The 20056-nt window shown below is 39.1% G+C and overlaps 1 protein-coding gene across 1 annotated transcript in view; it reads left to right on the forward strand.

Annotated features, from left to right (window-relative positions):
• nsg2 (neuronal vesicle trafficking associated 2) overlaps positions 1-20056 on the forward strand; it is a 39427-nt gene that overhangs the window by 11316 nt on the left and 8055 nt on the right. Inside the window, exon 3 of the mRNA XM_051401679.1 lies at positions 1482-1592. Within this exon, the coding sequence (XP_051257639.1) occupies positions 1482-1592 (111 nt within the window). The remainder of the gene's footprint in view (positions 1-1481; positions 1593-20056) is intronic.

Below are 20056 nucleotides of genomic sequence, written 5' to 3' on the forward strand. Positions count from 1 at the left end.
AAGTGCAGTGATGAGGTGAAACCTGGTAAAAGCAACTCTTTTGTTCACTTAAGCCAGTGCCACTAAAGAGGAGACTATGCTAAAGCTGAGGGGACAAGTTAATTCAGGTTTTTTAGGATTAGGATTTGTAAGTGTGGATTGTGAAAATGTTTAGAGGATAACTCAGATATTTAATGTTAGATATTATAGATGTAGAAAAGATTAGTTTATTCTGTTGTTATAATGAATTAATCTGCTGTACACTGTTAGCTAAAGTTCTCACTCTCTTATGTACTAAACAGGACTAGTGGGCACTGATCTCAATCACAAATATCCAGTTGCTGGAAGCAAATGTTGTTTTTGGGTATTTGCTGGAACGATTGATGCTGACTCAAAATGAGACACCTTTTAGGAACTGGTTGCCTAAAATACTAAACAAACAGCAGTTCAGAGGCTTTTTTATATTGTGCCTGGATTTTCTGCAGCTAGTACAGTTAGCATATGCAACAGTGCACCAGTAAGTGACTCCCTGTGTTACAAGAGAAAAGGTCCGCTGATATTTTTGTCCCAGTGATGAGGGGCAGTTTGACATTGTTTTTCTGCGACTGTCCGACAAATGAAAAGTGCGTCGACTAAGACTCTTCTCAGCGACAAACGGATAAGTCGACTACTAGGGGGTAGCCCAGACAGAATCAAGGGACTGGAGTTTGACACCTTGCTCAAGGGACCTTAGCCGTACTGCCAAATGAATCCCATCCATTTTCCCCCACCAAGAGTTTATGAACTAGTACCTTCCACAAAAGTAGACAAATATAAGAGTTTGGGAGTTACACTCTGCCTTTTTTCCCCGTGTCTCTCTCAGCCCTCTAAACCTGTTTGTTTGAGGAGTGTTAGATTGACAGTACTGGGGCATAGCTTTACTGCCCTGGCTGTTTTTTTCCATCTAGCTGCCGGCACAAAGCACAGTGTTTTCCCTTCGGACTGGGAGTCTTGGATTCTGGGCAGTAGACCTTATTAACATACAGTAGAGCTCTAACATATGCCTGGCACCAGTGTTTTGTCTGTAGGATGGTTTGTAGCTGTGTTGGGTGTTAAGTGTAATTCATCTTTGTTTGATTCTGTGCCAAGTCCATGAATTCACTGCTATTACAATATACTGCACTGCTACTGTATATTAACAGTGCTATTATATGCATCATCTATAGCTCTGTCTTTACTTATATATACTTATGTATTTTTCTTCATTTTCCATGATCTTCTTGCACCTTGGTATTGTGTCTGAAGTACAGGGATCTTCTCAAATGTTTGACATACTTTCTGTGTTCCTATAAATCTTGTTTTCCACATCCTCAATCTAGTTGTCTGTTGATGTAAGGTGTGATAAGACCTTTAAGTGGATAAAAATGTGACATGACTATCCCCTTCTAAGAATAACATCCATCTCCCCTTCATTGCCTTCAGCATCCCTGAGTATTTGCTTTAACGGTGTCTCTCTCCTCCAGGTGGTGGTGAAAACTCGCACAGAGTATCAGACAGAGAAGAAGAGGCTGAAGGTTCCCAAGGTGGAGGAGTTCACCATCAGTTTTACTGATGGGGTGTCTGAGAGACTTAAGGTAAGAAGTTGTGATGAAAGCTAGGGATTGATTTAATATGCCTGATTGGTATCTGCACTGATACTGACCTTATTAAGGAGATCTGGGATTAACCATTATGTAAATACAGTTTTCTGTCAATAAATATCATCATACAGATTCTGTGTTTCCACAATCAGTTGCATGCATGCAGCTGTCATACCCTAAGTTCTGTATCGGGAAGGAAAACAGTTGCATCGTTGTTTTGCTAAAAAAAAACCATACTGTACTTGATCTGTGATTCAAAAGGGTAATGGCTGTTCAAGTAGAACATTCCTGTGTGTGGGTTGGCTCTAACCAGAAGCAAGATATTTATTCATCTGACATTTCCCCCTCGGCTTACCAAAATTAACTCAGTGTGACCAGGTTGAACTGCCAGTTTGGTTTAGAAATACACTTACAATTGACTCAGACAGTTTGCTATGTAAATACTCAAGAGTTAGACATGCAAGCAGAGCTGCGGACCAACAAATGGAAGAATTGGTAATGATACGATCATCATCATGCATACATGAACATCATCTCTCTCACATGCATGCAAGCAGATTTACTCAAGAACTGTATATAGACTGGGTAAAAAAATTGAAGTATTTGTACTTTAATCCATTTTTAAATAACAGTTGCCACCCTAAGAGATAATGTTAGTCCACAAAACAGATTTGTGTAGCAGCCATGTTTTTTCTTCTTTCCCATTAATAATCTCACAACAGCTTTATCTGTGTGACCCTTTGGACTGGCCTGACCCACTGGTTGGACAAAACTACTTGTCTGTATCTAAAGAATGGAGCAGATTATGAGTAGGTCCAAGGTTTGAAGTTTCTAATCTTAACACTTGTTGCTGTCAGTCGTTCTCATACTGATTTTTTGAAACAATTTGATATTTACTATGTCATCACTTGTGCCGGTGTGCAGCTTTACAAATTTAACTCACCTCCAGTTCCCTCCGTAAGCTATACAGTCCTTGTGGCCCATGCCTGTCCATCCAGGATCTTACACAAACTCTTTCCCCTCCTTTTTTGGCCTCTGTAGTGCAAATTGCAGTTTAGTGTATTTACTCAGTCTTAAGGCTTATGCTTCTTCCTGACATACACTAAAGTTGGTGGAAACAATCTTTATGTGCTGTTTGTCCAGTCTTTGTAGCTTTTGGCCGGTTTTCAGGTTTGTCCCAAAAGTAGATAAACCAGCTCCCCCTCATAGTACAACAGTAACATGCTGCCTACACTTATAATAATATAAAGTGTGATTTACAAATATGTATCAGCCACATGAGCTATTTTACTGAACAAGTACTTTTACTTTTGATACTAGGTATATATTTTGCTGGTCATACTTAGGTAGGAGTATTTTTACTTTGGTTGTATTGCTACTTTTACTTAAGGAGGCGAGTACTTGTTACAACACTAATCTTCCCTGGCAAAGAGTAGGACAGGTGACTTCAGCTGTGTGTGTGAATCACTGAGATACCTTTCCAAAAACATCTACATCACTAGGCGCTGTCTGTTCCATTCTTCTGTCGTTAGGGGAGACCAAAGAGAAGTCATGTTGTCATGGCAGCAAAGAAAACCTCCCTCCATGGCAACCCTGACAGAAAGCGAGGGAGAGCGGAGAGAAAGTGCTAAAGCAGAGTTGTGCAAATGTCTGAGTGTAGGTGTATGTGTGTGTGTGGGAGAGAGAGGTGTAGCACTGGCCTGAAAGATCCTTCAAAGCGAAGGAGAACAGAATTAGATATCAGACACCAAAAGAGGCTGTGAAATCTGTCTGAATGAGACAGTGTGTTTACATGCACATACACACACACACACACACACACACACACACACACACACACACACACACACACACACACACACTGAAGCTATGTCAGAGCATGTCGCCAAGGTTAAGTAGAAAACTGCATCACTTGGGCCTCTACAGCACTCCAAAGTGAAGCGATGAGCTCGATGTCTTGGAAACAGCATGGTGGACAAGCATGTTCTGAGTCCTCTATGTAGACATCACTGTATTATCCATTATGTCCTGGAGTCCTTATTTATTTCATTTACAGGGGAGGAAGTTCTTTCATGAGCTCTGTTTGACATCATACAGGTTAAGTGGGGAAAGGAGTGGGCGATACGGATAAAATCACAGTATATGCAATATACTTTTTTTGGTAAATCGCAGTATTGATTCATTTGAGAAAGGATTTATATGTGTAGTAATTACATGGGAATTTGTGTTTGTAATTAATCTGATGAATTTAATACCTGAACAGTCAAGGTACTTCATCATTGATTAATGCAACCAGAGATATGTATGAAAATCTCTCATTTCTATCATCTCATGGCTTATTGTCTTATTGCCCAAGCTAATCCAGGGATTAACAGTGTATGAGAATGTCTGAATTTGAATGCTAAGAGGACATTGATGGGAGGTGTTCAGTTCTTACATCTTATTGATTTTTAAAAGGCTACATTGGAAAGGCAACATTAGTCGTTACTAGCATAACACACCTGACTGAACTGTCAGCGTTTGAGTTGCATTGTGGGTAAGGTAAGCGCCAGACAAGGAAGAACAATTCAAGGAACAAAAAAGACAATATCTCTGGAATTGTTGCATACATTTTTATCTTTTTTAAAAAAAAAAACAACAGTAACAATGTACAGTAGGATTTCAGTGCTAAATCTGGGGAGTAATCTTTTAGGGTATACAGGTATTTTGGAGACATGCGATTGTGTGACACTTGCAGTGACACAGTGTCAAATAATGTCATTTAATGTACATATCTCAGTGCAGGAATGCTGAGCCAACTTGTTAAGATTGTTGCTCATCAGAGTTGCCAAAAATGTCGCCGCACACTTCCCTGTCATCTCTGGCTCGCCACACCACGTCAGCTTTTGTTAGGCAGAAATGCACTTCGGTCTGTGTGATTTTTTTGTGCGATGTCGGTTGGTTTTGGGTGCTCAACTGAACCGCTTGCTTTGCTTGACTGACAGAGCTGATTCTGCAGGCGCACAGGCATGTCCACACACACAAACACACAGAGAGAATGCTGTGCAGCAGTACAGAGCAAACATTTCTGGATGAAAAGCTTGCACATCTCTTCTCTCTTCAAAGCTTTGCAGATTGTGTTGATGGATGAAGAGCTCAGAGTGTAAAATGCTCTCTAATCTGCCCTCGCTCTCCGCCTTGCTCCTGCTTACCACTCTCCCTCTTTTTCTCCACTTTTCTCTCCTTCCATGCCACTGCTTTTTTCTTCCCTCTCCTTGCATGTTTTTGCTTACTGCAATGCTTTTTCCTTTTTGACTCAAACTGCTTTATTTTCAGATGCAGCTCAGCTTGTTTTATAAAAGACATTTTGTCGCTTTTAATCCACAGTGACACAGGTGGCCAGGGAACACAGAATGACCCTTTATGCAGGGAAAGCAGACAAAAATAGGACCAAATGGGGAAAAAGGCAAAATGGGTGATTTTTGTTTTGAGACATGTTAATATCCAAAATGCATTATTACCTAAAAAAAAAAAAAGCACCAAGGATGTAAAATACGGTTATAATATGGGGGAAGTAGTGCATAAGAGCAGACATACGATGGTTTCTCACAAGAGCTCCCTCTCTTCATCCCTCTCTATTTCCCAAAGAATCCTCCCTTTAGACCAGGTTCATGTGTCATCGTTTCGCATGTCCCAGCCCCCTCCCTCTTACCACCCTCCTACTCTTGTTCTGTCCCTCGCCGCCTGCCTTTTACCCTCCTTCCTCCCTCTCTTTCTCCATCTTCCTGATTACTCCCAGCAGACCTGAGATACAGCGTATTCCCTGTAGCTGTTTTGTTCCATTAACAAACCGAAGAGGGTATGTTTCCCCCCTCATTAAATAACTAAACTAAAGCCAGGCTGCTAGCTCCTGGATTTCACTGTATGTCGGTCTCAGTGAGTCATATATAATGTTTGCAAAACCTTTCCTGTATCACATAAAGAGAAAAGGTATAAGAGTAAATTAAATCCAAATTAATACGTAAGTTAATACATAAAGATTAATTAGTCACTGGTGACAGTTGGTTTTAATTTTTTTTTAATACATAAAGATTAATTAGTCACTGGTGACAGTTGGTTTTAATTTTTTTTTGTTAGTAGCACAAGCTAGCCCATACCGCACACTACATCATCTAATGTTTATTACAGTTATACTGTTTATTACAATATCATTTATTAGGCTATTGTGATTTTTTTTAAAGGCGCAGGCTCCATTTTTATATTTTTAAAGTATTTTTCTCATCTCAGCTTTATTGATTTAAAAATAAAATGTTTATAGTTTTTACTATTAAATTTTTTTGTGATGTTTACTATTTAGAATTTACTGTTATACTGTTAATATAAAAAATAAACTTGTAAAAAAAACCAATAACACTGAGAGTTTATTTTTTACCTGTAAAATGCCCTGTATATTTTGATCACAATAACACAATTAACCCCAGTCACACTGTTTATATACAACTAATTTGCAACAGCAAATATATTTAAGAAGAATTGCCATGCTGGCCAGATATCTTTTTATTTTGTCAATATAATAAGGGAACATATGAACATATCTGTAAAGTCAATATACAACAAATTCACTAGCAACATATTTAATTAGTTTTTTCCTACGGTAACATCTTGTAGCAGCTAAAGACTGATTTGTGTTTTTATGATTATGTTAAGGAATCCTACAGTATCAGACAAGAAGGGTTTTTTTCAATATTCAATCAACGATTTGTTCCCTGACAAAAGTGTCTTTTAGCCCAGACTACTGTATATAGGACCAACATCGTTCTCTGACGTCACAATCCTGTACGTTGTATAGCCTCGATCCACCCTGAGCTCTGTGTGGTATGAGATCGTACAATCCTGTAGTTTATTAATTACCAATTTCTTTTCCCAATGATGTTGTGGTGGTGGAACGTTTTCTGGAGTAAATGAAGCACTTCTTTTATCTACCGCACTAGAGTGCTGCTAGCATCCCTTTTTCAGAACCGGATAGTATTTCTTTATTGAAGGAAGAGCAAAGAACGTCACTGAAGACTTTTCTTGATGGAAAACATGTTTTTGCTATACTCCCAACTGGCTTTGGTAAGAATTTGACTACATTTGACTACGTTTGTTTCATACAATCAAGTACTTTTTGGAAAGTGCCTTTGAAAGTGGCTGCCCCCCCCCCCAACGAACCATCTGGCGATCTCAGGTTAGGTGGGTGTACAAAGTACTTTGACACTAGAGACTGGAGTTTTCATCCCAAGTCTCGTTTGTGGCTGGGTTTAGTGGGATATACTGTAAAGGTAGGTTTTTAGAAGTTTTCTTTCTTGTTATTTGTTCTGTCAAAAAGCAAAACAAAAATCGGCCAATATGCTTTTATAAGATTGAAATATCTAAAGGGGTTAGTCTCAAAAACTCAATATTGGTCGGGATCTAATCAGAAGGATAAAACTGAGGATAGAGGAAAGGTGTTGTTTGTGGTTTTTTGATTTAAATTCAGCTCATGGTCTTCGTTGCAAAAGATCTATTCTCTTTCTTTTTCCATTTTTGCCACCACGCTCAACTGCAGACTTTCTAATAAAAATAAAATGCCAGAAAGAGCATCTCTGAAAATGAAGACTCAGAAGAGAAAGGATTAGTATGGAAAGGAATGGATTAGTCTGGCGCAGGAGGGCAGGGATTGAGAGATGCAGGTGTAGAGATTGATGAAAGGGAGATTTAATTCGTGTTGTCCTGCTTGGTTTCTGGCACGCTCGCTATCCAAAAAACATGGTGTACTTGGCCGGCGCTCACCCCCCGCACACATTTCAAACCCACATGCACACACCCACTCCTGCAGGACTGACACTCTCACACTCCCAGACAAATGCCAACACAAACCTCATCATACACAAACCTCATCATGCACACACACACACACACACACACACACACACACACACACACACACACACACACTCACACAAACGGACACATAGACACTGACTACATGACAGTGCCGTGACTGCCAAGCCAAATCCGCTCAGTGCCAGCAGAAGTTAGCAGGACTGTGCAGGTAACGACGGGAGAGGCAGCCATCGTCCAAAACAATTATCCCATTATTACCTCCACTTCGCCTTCTGATAAAAGCTTTGCTGCAATCTGCCGCCTCCACAGAAGGCCTTCTCTGTTTGTCAGGTTGGAGGTAATTACTGCTGTGGTTCGAAACCTTACACAGCCTCCTGTTCCACGTATTGTTCGTCCTTGTTTTGTATGGATGACTAATAGTACGCTGATTGTAGGGAGTGTTCATAGCCGTCGTCTGCTCTCAGTTAAACACCCACGCTGATGCGCGCACACACGCACACTCATTACACATAACACACACAGAAATTCAAGTGAGCAATGGGGGAACAATTGATTTACCTTCAGCACTAGTATTATACTTTGAACCGTGTGTGCTGTGGAAGGCGGGAGAACATCAGAGGGAGGGGAAGAAGAGGGCGGATGCTTTTTTTTGCTGATGTGGGAGCAACAGCATCCAAACTCCTCTGCTGCACTTAGAGTACAGCAGGTGTTAAAAAACAGAGATGATAATGTGTTTGTGAGGTAGCATCGACTCCAGCTGTGGTAATCTATTTTTAAAAAAAATCTATACATTTAAAACTACTGTGTATACATGTGTGCTACTTTCCATGATGTTGTGTTTCGTGGAGCAAGAAGACTCTGATGACCACAGATTACTGTGTCTTGTGATAATGGCGGGTCAGAATATGGGTCTAGTAATAGCAAGTGGAGTGGAAAATGGGGGTAAAATGTGAATAAGCTGCTGATTATGCACCCTTTAAGTGAGTAAAGAAACAATAACTGTGCACTTCAAATGGTACTTTTAAAACCAGATTTTCACTCTGATTCTTATACCATTGATTTTCACTTGTTTATTAATCATCCAGTATACAGTCTCTGCCATCTCGCAAGTCACGTAATGCATAATATGCAAGTAATGAGCACTGTAAGCACAATATTCTATATGCTTCTATCTGATATTTTACATTATTTACAATTCCTTTTCATCAATAATGCAAATTTTTTATAATAATACTTAATGCGAAAGAAAATAACAAATGCATAGCCAGCCAACCAACCAATGAACCACAATTGTGAACCTCATGGTGGAATTAAAGGGAAAGTCTGAGGATCACCAAAGTCATTGAGATTCACATTCGGAGCAAAGTATTTCTTACTTAAGGGCAATACTGTCTCACACAGATGCAAAATATATACAAAATATAAAATTTTGCCCAAGGTTACATGAATATCCACATATAACATTGGATATGTGCTGCATTCAAAAGAACTCTGAGAATTCAGCCAAGAAATTGTCAACAGAAAAAACCCAAACAAACAAAAAACAAATATGCCCACAAGAAAACTGCGTTGTTTTACTTATGGGAGTCTATGAAGAGTATATATGTACATCATTATACGCCTCTTGCAGATCCTTCAGTAACACTGTAGGAAATATAAGGTTAGACTGTAGACAGCTAAGGCTCATATGCCTAAGGGCTGTCTGGTTATACTTTCAGATTTCTTTTTTGACTCATTTTTAACAAGTAGTGAGCTGACTTGAATGTAGTTATCGTGTTGCAGTATTATTATCTGCACCTCAGCAGCTGTGGTTTTGCCCAAAGGCAGCTTGAAAGTAATTGGTTGAGGGTTTCTTAACTTGTTCAGGGATTCAGCCCAGCAACCTTACTGGCTACTTATCATCATTTGGCATGTATTTCTTCCCTTTCTCTCCATCACATCTTTCTTCGTTCACATTCTCTCCCTCTCATCATCTGTCCAGCTCATACTTTTGTTTGCCATTTTGCCTCCTTTCACCCTCGACTTCTCCATAACACGCGAACAATTGGTGGCAGCATGCTTACGCTCTCTCATCAACCTCAGTTCTGGGAAGCATTTTACAACACCTCTAACACATACTCACAGTTCCTGTTGTAACAGTGCCAGCTCCTATTGGCAGATATTCACAGACATTTTATTGTTCAAAATTGGCTTCTGATAAAATGAACTAGCCAGATGTGATCCCTACATCCTAGAGCCTTGGCTTGCAAACAGACACACACACTGAAGTACACACACTTTGAGTTGTTATTGTTAAATTATGAATCGGTTCAGGCTGTGATGATCAGTTTAGGCCCCAGCTGAATATGATGGCTGTATTGGCTTCATGTGAGCAAGAAAATGAGTTATCAGTGTAAAACAGACAGGAAGAGAATGCTGTTAACAGGCTGAAAATGGAAACACTTTGTAAATCAAAACCAGCGTACAGTGGTATGATGCTGCACGAGTGTCTCCACGAGTGTCTCCACGCTCCACTGAACCACATACACAGTCCTGGTTAGGTCAGTCCGCTTTCCTGAAGGTTTCAGAGCCGACTTAAGTCTGAGTCATTTGTCACTGCAAAGAGGTCCCCCTGTGTCAGCTGCCATACGAGACGCACAGACAGACACTTAGACAGCCCGGACAGGCGGACAACTCGCAATCTTCAAAGCCAAATTGAAAAGCGGACAGACAGATAACAGAGACAGAGATCGCTGCTGTGTAAGTAATATTTGGGATGATTTATAAGTCCAGATGGCTTCCGTTCTGCTCTACTTCTTGTTTCAGATCCCATATCAAGCGGCACCTCAAAGGGCAGCAGACTTCAATCACCGTCTGCCTGTCAATAACAGCAGATGAATACATATACATAAATCTCTTACCCTTTCAACATGTGAAGAACTCTTAAATTAGGGATGAGGGAGTACACTATAATTGTATCTGTGTCTAAATGATCTGTATTTGTATCCAAACTCAGAATGAGTGGGGCCTAAACTGTACATGGGTGGTGCTTAAGCTGCAAGTGGGCAGGACTAATTGGAAGTTGTTAATTGAAGCCAGAAATTGACATGGGGTTGATCAGAAGTTGATATGTTAGATTGAGCAAAGTTTTTTAATAAAAGTTGTTATATTTAGGATTACGTATATTGACACATTTTACTCTAAAAAAGAAACATTATCTGTTCTGGATACCCGTTTCAGCTGAGTACTAAGACTGATGTTGACAACACAGTGTGGGCTGCATCCAAACTCTATTGTTGGACTTATTAACTGAGTCATGAGGGGTTGCCAAGATTAAAAAGGATTTCTGAGCCTGATCTATGGCCAACAGGTCAGACAACATTAAAATCTCTTGGCACACATATTCATATGCAGCCTGATTTGCTTTAATGTATCAGACAGTTTTGTTTTCGAAATCCACCACGGTTCAGGACATGAACGATAACAATGTTTTGCAAACACTTCTGTTCGGTTGATCACAACATCATCTGATCCAGTTTGTGTTAATCAGTAACTTAGTGATGAGATTGAATCAAGTATCACCTTCTTTGGGTTTTAATTGCTTGGTTGGAAACTGCCTGTGAACATAATTATTATCTGTGTCTTTTGTTTTCGTAGCTTGCAGGATATATGTAAAACTTCCAAGCATATTTGAACAAAATTTGGTTAAAAATTAGGCCATTGCCTGTGGAAAAGGTAATTAGTGTCTGGTGCTGATCTAGCAATATTCAAAGGATTTCCTAACATTGCAAGAACAGGATGTTTAAAAATGTCTTGTGAAAATAAGGCATTTTTAAGATAAATGCAGACGGTTGCTTAGCTGAGTTTGCATGCTCTCTGAGTACTTTCCAACTTTTTAAAAATGCTGCTAAAGGTATATGGAGCCAATCATATTTTTGATAGTTTGCAAAAGTACTTTCGATAAAGACAAACAAAAGATACAGGATCAAGGTCACAATGAGAATAAATAAAAAGACAGCTACAAGCATTAACCAGCAGGGTTTGTGAGCTATATTATATATATACAGTAGCAGTATTGGTATACAGCTGTTACTGTTTACCAGATTTAAGCAAATACCCAAAAATATGTGTATATTAAAGTGACAAGACAAAGTTCTCTAATGGTCACTGGAACTATTAATCTTGTGTAGTGTGATAGATGTTTTTTATAAAGGACATAAATATGGATGAATGTTTAAACAAAACGTTGGACCAACACATCATTTTCACTCCCATTACGACACCTCAACAATGTTCTCTTTTTCCAATGCAAAATTGGTGCATGTCTCAGTGTAATTCATTGGATTTATTTTTAATGAAATGTAACATGAAGGATTGCTGTGGCACTAAAAACTGAGCCGGCTGCACACAGTTACTGAATCAATGTAACTGATAGAGTAAACCTTGAATGTGTATGATAACAATGACAAACAACTGTATTTAATGTGGATCCGTCTCGTCTGGCCAATATCTGATCTGCTTACTAAGGTCAGTATTGGTATTGATAATGCTCTGGTGTTTTGGATCAGTGCATCCCTAGTTTGAACCCAAACCTCAATCTCAAACAAGTCGTTTTTGTGCTTAAACTTAACCAAACTGTAACCACAGCGTTGTAGCATCTGGTTTTACAAATGACACATTTTGCCATTTAGTTTGGGGGACATGTTGGTACCTTTAGTCTCTTCCATGATAAGAGGGATTAAAATGTAACTTTTAATCAAAGGCCCTGTGCAGAAATGATGAATTTAAGCAGATAAGAACTCAAAGAAACAAATTACTGCTGCTGGCTAGTCAGTATCTGTTCATTCTGCCACAATAGAAATGGAGCCACAACCCTGAGAAAAAACCCGGCTTTGATGTTTCCATGTTGAAAGTGATAAAGTGAAGAAAGTAAGCGAGCGGCCATTGCGCTCCCTGTCCTCGGCCAGAGTCCTTCACTTTGCTGCTGTTGTTCTGACAAGCTGAGCCATGGGAGCAATTAGGAGACAGACAGACTGCGGATGACTAGTCTGACCCTCCACTTCTCACTTCTCTGTTGTTTCCTCTCACTTTAACATCCGCCCTTGAAATCGATCCACCTATCTCTGCTGTATTACTCATGCTGTATTCGCAGTGGAGACATCAGTGTTATTACTGTCTTGATTTGTTATTAGCATCATTAATCCTCTTCGACATCTATACGCTTGAAAATCATATATTCTGAACATTATTTTGAACGTTCGGTGTGTTGGTTGACACAATTGACTCTCCTCACTTTCAACCGATTGTGAATTGATAAAAAATTGTGTAGTGACCTTCCAACAATAATTAGGGCAGCCGGCAGCTTAGAGTCTCTCCCCATCATCTGTTCTACCCCTAATGCTCCTCAAGCTAAATCCTCACACTCGCCTCTCCCTGCTGAATCATATCCCTTTTTAAAATCTCCCCATCTACTCACTCTTAAGTACAAAAAATCCTTTCTATCTGTCTCCTTCAACTTTTATTTCTCATTTTATCTCTGAACTTTCTCATGTGATTATTCTGCTGTCACTGCGGGATTGTCAGGTCTTCACATGGTTCTCACGGCATTTCCATTGTTTGCACTTAATGTTTGCTGATCCAATACCTGAAACTAATTTTAGTTTTGTACTCAAATATATAAATTGCTCTGGATGGAAACTTCACATAAATACCTGAAATATTGTATATATATAAACATTGTGTAAGTAATGCAAGTCTACACAGCCATTAAGAGAGACTGCAAGTATGTACCAATTGATAATAAAAAGACCTTCACACTACATGTCAGCATTCACACAATGGTGGCAGAGGTTGCCATGCAAGGTTCCAACTGCTCATCAGAAATAAATGCCGTTCACACACATACCCACACACCAATGGCAGAACCCAAGGACACTTGGACATGTGGACCGGAGGGAGCTGGGGATCGAACCGTCGATCTTTCGGGTTAGGATGACCTGCTCTACCTTTTAGCCAGCCACAGCTGCTTCTCCTACATTTTCAAATTGCCACTGAGAAATAAGATGTTTGTAAGTACTTCAAGGGTTATGTTATTTACCAAACCTAGGGTGTCTCAGAAAGCGACCATCAGTATTTCAGGTCATGCAAGAAATCTCACAAAAATGTAATTTGGTTAAGTGCAGCTGTGGAAAAACCAAGAAGGTAAAAAATGAAAGAAAAACTGACTTGAATTTCAAGACATCTGTCAACATGACTTACACACCTTAAAAGTGACGAAGTAGCGACCCAGCACATTTACTCACAAACACACGCACGCACACGCACATACACACACACAAACAGCTGTCTACAGGGTGAACACAAGCAGGAACATAAAAAACACCCAGGAGACTGAGAGCCGAGGATACATTAGAGTAATGAACCTTGTCTTGTGATGTAAACAACTGTTTAGAGGTGTGTTAAGTGTCCTCTGTGTATGTGTGTATGTGTGTTGAGAGGCGGGTCCCATCATTAATAATATCTCCTCTCTTGCAACATCTTCATCTAGCAGAGTAGAAGCTGATTAGCAAATCTTATCCAGATGTTTAGTGTCTCCTCTGAGAGTTATTACTGATTCTTAATGAGTGTCTGTTTGTGTGTATGTGCGCTCGTGTGTTCACATTACTGAGGATGCCTTCAAATTTGTTGTCATTATCGATTAGTGAGGTCTTTTTCCTAAGTGCACGTGTTTAATAGGTGTGAGGGCACAGTAGGTTTCAGGTCATGTTTTAGGAGCAATTGAGTATCATGTTTCTGGATTAGAGGTTTGCAGCAGATGTGATGTTTATTCATTGTCCTCAATTTACATTTTCCGACCCTGTTCTGTTTCTCACTTCTGTCATTTTAAGCCCACCTGCTATTTGACTTGGAGTCTACACACCCCGAGAGCACATTCTCCTCAGAGGGGCATCTCTAGCCAATATGACAGCACGCTTCGACAAAACCTTTGAAGTTTTGTCTCCATAGAGACCTTGCTTAATTGGGGATACATTAGCATAATTAGCATCTATCTCCTGCTGAACATGCACTGTCTTACTCGGTATTGAGCTGGTGAAGTCTATGTGCATGTGAGAGAAAGACTTTTGATGTTCTTTAATGACACCTCTTTCTACAGAACAGTGGACGAAGTAATAATTCATAACGCTATCTATACACAGCAAGACCCTAAAGACACCTTCAGTATTCCAACACAATTCGACCCTCTCATTGTACATTCAGCTTCATGTAGCCCCCCAGAAATTTCTAAAAAGCATCATCCCTCACTAAAGCTGGAAACACAACGCATGATATGAAGGCTGATTATAATCCTAACATTTTCATGAAAACAGTTTTTTGAGATTGTAAAGAGGCCAAGTCACCATGGACAGTCAGCACGTTATCTTTTAGTGTGCAGGACTTAAAGCTCTCGTCTCCCAGCTAAGCATCAGAGCAGTTGGATCCTTTATGATTATATCAGAAACGATAGATTTTTATTAGTCAGATTGGTTAATGTGGATGTGATTTGGAACTTTGGAATTTAGATAAGCGTAAGCTGCACAAATCAGTTGTTACACATGTGATGTTGGTACTTTCCATGGGTGGTTAGGAGTTTAAAAGTCCTCTTAATAATTTGTTTCTGGATGGTATATCTCTGTTTAAGCTTGAACACACAATTGGTAGGATGCAGAGCTGTCACTTTGTTCCTGCAAGTCAGTGAATTGGCCAACCTGGTCTGGTTAAAATGAAAATTCAGCAACTCTTACTGTGCTTTTATGGAGCAGGCTGCAAAGGGCGTTCAAGTACAAAGTGTTTGCAACTCATTCACCTCTGGATGTACACAGAGAAGAAGAAGGAGATTTGTTTGTTCGTACCAGAATTTAGTTTCTGTATTTTTCCTGTATATGTGGCATAGAAGCTTTAACATAATCAAATCTGTCTTAATCCATGAATTCAGTGATCCAGGACTGCTGCCATCAACATACACAACCTCACTGAATGAGTTGTTTTCTTTATTGCATTCAAGTGACCTTTACATGAAATGGTAGATCTATAATAAAATCCCCTCACATACACGGAAAAACAGCATGGGTCCTGCGTAAGTTTCCACTAAGCCCATGTTCTATTCATTGTTTTTGGAAAATATTGAACAAAGCTTGTTGACCTCACTAGATATAACCTCACAAAACCTCCTGCAAAGCTCTGAGGGAGACGTGCTCTTGTGTGCAGACCTCAGCTCACCTGAGATCAGAGGAAAATCTTGTGTTTTGTCAGGTTGGCATTTTAACAGTAAGTGTTTCCATCCGAGACACAATGCATCTCGACAGCGGCATGTTTGTACTTTGTTGCCACACTACTGTAGCTGTGCTTGTCTCAACCGGATAGCCAGTCCTCGAGAGCCCAAATCCCCCGTACGCGGTCTCCTTGACATCCCTCTGCCCCATCTCAGATACTCTGCTCTGAGGTAGCCGGCTCCCCAAAGATCTCTGCTTTGAGTGTTGTCTTTGTTCCACTAAAAACAAAGATAACTTTGCTCTGCGATGCTTGGATTGAGAAGATTGAGAGTATCCTGGAAGAAAGTGAACGAAAAAGTGTTTTTCTCTTGATCTGTGGCATCATGCTTGTATCTGAACATATGTTTAAAAACTACAGTGATTGTCACTAAGAACATTTACTCAAGTAACTGTACTCAAGTATTATTTTCAGATACTGCTGTTCCATTGCATTATTGTACTTTTTTACTTCATTACATTTATGTAACAAAAACGTTCATATTAAGATTTAACTAATGATATAATAAGCTTATAAAATACAATGCATTGTGTTCCATTTCCAGTTTGGGGCCCTCAGCTCTCATCTCATGATGTTTTATTTAAATAATTTTACAAAACTCAGAGGTCAAATTATCCAGTGTGTGTAGTGTCCACCACTATCAGTTAAAATACTTATTTATGCATCACTATAAACGTAATATATATAACATAATATACACATATATACCAGTCACAGGGGCTATATTTCTGCAGAACGAGTACTTTTACTTTTAATACTTTAAGCACATTTTGCTTATAATACTTCTGTAAGTAGGATTTTGAATGCAGGACAAGGCTTAAAAATATCTTAGGATTATCTACAACCTGCACATTTATATCCCATATACAGAAAGAGAAGGGGGCTCAGTGTTTTGCCCAAGGACACATAGGGATCAAACCTGTGACCTTTAAGTTATCGGCTGTAGTTACCACTTGCCCCAACAGGTATGGTATCACCCACTTCATTAATTTCATCATTACAAAATTGCCTTAAGTGAATAAGAGAATATTTCATTTACAGTTTTATGTAACTGATCCCCTGACTTATAACGCTTATACATGTAATGAATAGGTGAGGGCTTAGTGTCTCGATTAGACACCTCAGCAGGACATATTTTCCTCTACACCTCAGGCTAGATTAGTTGGTTCCAGAGGGAATTAATAAAGAATATTTTTTGCTTTTACTTTTTTTGAATTTTAATGTTTTGAACTGACTATGAAGAGTTTTATGGTTGATCTCATTCTTAAGATTTTGGCTGCAACATAACATTTATATACATTATCTGCTGTTTACTCTATAATGTTGGTTCCCATAAGTTCCCAGAACCTGTGGTGATGTATTAAAATGACTTGTTTGGTCTGGTCCAACAGTCTGAACCTTGCAGATATGCAATTTACGATCATATAAAAAAGAGAAAAGCTGCAAATCTTCACACGTGAGAAGGTGAAACCAGAGAATATTGGCCTTTTTAACAGGAGACATTTTGATGTGTCGCAGTGGGAAATAGCACAGGTGTAAATAATAAAATGTAATGATCCTGGTGTTGTACATGCTGGTTCACATTCATGCTGTCATGACTTACCGGGACACTTGGAGCTGATATTGTTATTGTAATTGGTAATACCTGTTGTTTTCCTGCTATGATAAGAGTAATGAGACTTAAATGATTAATTAATATATACATATAGTCAAATCCCTTGTGTACATTTGTCCACTAAATGACAATTCTGATTCTGGTTCTCTTTTCAATCTGGTGCCATGAAATCAACAGTTAAAGGACAATTCTAGTCAATTTCAACTTGTGTCCTTTTTTGTAGTTTTTGCCATTGAATTTATTTATTGTGATAACACTGCACTCACCAAGTTAATTGCACAGCAATATCCCAAAAAATAAGTCATTTGGAGAAAGACAGGCTATATATAAGACAACAGAATATGAGATTACCTAAATCACATTGTTTCTGTTAATAACCCCTCACCAAACTGTGTGTGGAAAGTAGGGAAGGTGAAATATGAACCAGGAATTTGGTCTAGTCTTCCTGTTTCTTGCCTCTTCTGACTTATTTTTCATAACATCGGTGAGCACAACCTTTTCATAGCGGATAGAATCAATGGCTAAACGTTTGAAAATAAATTAAATTGTAATAGCCCAGAATGATCCTTTAAGGCAGCATTCCCCCCTTGTCCTATCCTTTATTGTTGACCATTGAGTCTGGTGGACACATACTGGCTTTTTGCTGCAATATGACCAGTGACCTTTAAGCGTTTACAAATTTCTTTTTTTACAGGACTTTCTCTCCGTGCTAGCTCACCCTGTCACCAAGTTCATTAATTTCATTAATCAACAAACTTCCCTGAAGGCATTAGAGATTAGTACACCCCAGATATGTAAAAAAAAAAAAAAAAATGTATTTAATATTAGAATGTTTCTCATTTGAAATTAATAGGTCTTTTCAAAGCATGTAGCTCGACATGTCAGCACTGTAGACGGAGCAGAAAATAATTCATAAAAACTTGAGGGATTCAGCTTCCTTTGTGCTGCTATTGAGAAGGTGTCTGAGGGGTAATAGGAAGATGAATGAAAAATAGTTGTGTATGCTTCCTTCCGTGGTGTATTGATTGATGCAACCGATATCCCATTGTGTTTGCTGCCTGTCTGCCTGTCTGTCTGTCCCTGCCACCTGCTACCGAGAGAGGGAAAGAGATTCTCCATCTGCCCCTTGATCTTGATCATTTGCTCTCTGTCTGCCTTTTTCTCGCTGCTTTATTGTCTCTGTCATCCCCTCCTTTATTTCTCACTTTGCTCCTTTCTGTCACTCTGTTATCTGTTTTTATCAGCGTCATTTTTCTCTCCTGTCACACACCCACCTTCCCTTTTCTCCGGCTCAGGCACACACTTACATATTCTCCCCTTTTTCCTCGAGTGAATGCGATGAGGTGTCTTCTCTCCCATATGGCTTGTCAAGTTCCAGCAGTGAGAGTGTGGGTGGTGTGTTGCATTCTAACATAGCGTGGCATTTAAAAAAAAAGGAGAGAAATCATATGTCGAATGGCTGTTAAATAGGCCGCGAAGAAGCATATCCATTTAGGAATCTGCCTTTGAACTCGTGATGCACTGTGCAGCCTTAAATAATTAAAGGGAAGTGGATTTTGGGGAAAATATCAGACTTATAAATCAATTGTTTTCTACCACAGAGAGAGAGAGTCAGTGTTAGAGGATATAAGCAGGTGGTGTGTGTGCTATAAAGAACGTGGGTAAACATAAACAATAGGTAGATTTAACTGCTTAATCTGCAGTCAAAGATGAGAAAGCTGGAGAACGAAGGAACAATCCTACTGGATATTTTATAATCTGGTTTGATTGTTTGTCTTTCTCTATAATACACAACTCCAGCTGCAGTCGGCTGTTGTTTCCCTGATAGGACTCAGAATAAATATGTGCATCAAAATATGCAGGATGTTAAAGTTCACTGTGAAAAATAGACAAACGTATGCCAGTTCCAACTTACAGGTTGTTAAAATTAGCTGCTTTTTATTTCAGTGAATGAAAATGTGTTAGCAATGACATTTTAGTCCAAACTATTTATCAATTAATCAACAAGTTTTTTGTTACAGATTTGTTTTCTTTAAGTTGGCCCTTAAGGTTGTTTCTAGGAGGTGATCTCTTTGTGATCTATTGTCTGAACATTTTTATTTGTCATTTCATTTCATCTTGTGACTAATTTTTAGTTATTTAATGTTATCTGTATAACTCTTCATTATTGACCATAACTCTTGTGTATGGGGAATTTTCAGTTCAGTTTGTTCTTAAGCACCTTGAAATCATCAATTGTAATGATGCACAAAGAACAATGAACCCTGTGTGTTATCACTGTATAGCATAATATACCATTGAGAATACCATTGGGATAAAATAGTCTTATTAGTTTTTGTTTAGTTTTTTTATTTTCCTATTAAGCTTTTGTTTGTCAGTTCTAGTTGCATGCGGGCAGATATTGTGAACGCACAGGAAGAAATTGATTCTGCTAAAATGTTTTTTTTGCATAAAGACCTTGCTCAGTGCAGCCTTAAATACAATCAGAATGTTCTTTATTCATGTGAATAGTAACATGGGGTTTCTACCGACCCTGGGTGGATTTGGTGAAACGATTAAAGCCTGTGCAGTCAATCCAGTCTTTACTGATGGAGCCAATAGTTGTCAAGGACACGTTGCTTTTAGTCCAAATTATAGCAGCATGCTGTGCTTCTACCTGCATCCAAGAAAAACAAACGTCTGTCTGTTATCTATGTCGCACAGCAAAAAGGAT

The sequence above is a fragment of the Dicentrarchus labrax genome, unplaced genomic scaffold, assembly GCF_905237075.1.
Source record: "Dicentrarchus labrax unplaced genomic scaffold, dlabrax2021, whole genome shotgun sequence".
In the NCBI taxonomy this organism is placed as follows: domain Eukaryota; kingdom Metazoa; phylum Chordata; class Actinopteri; family Moronidae; genus Dicentrarchus; species Dicentrarchus labrax.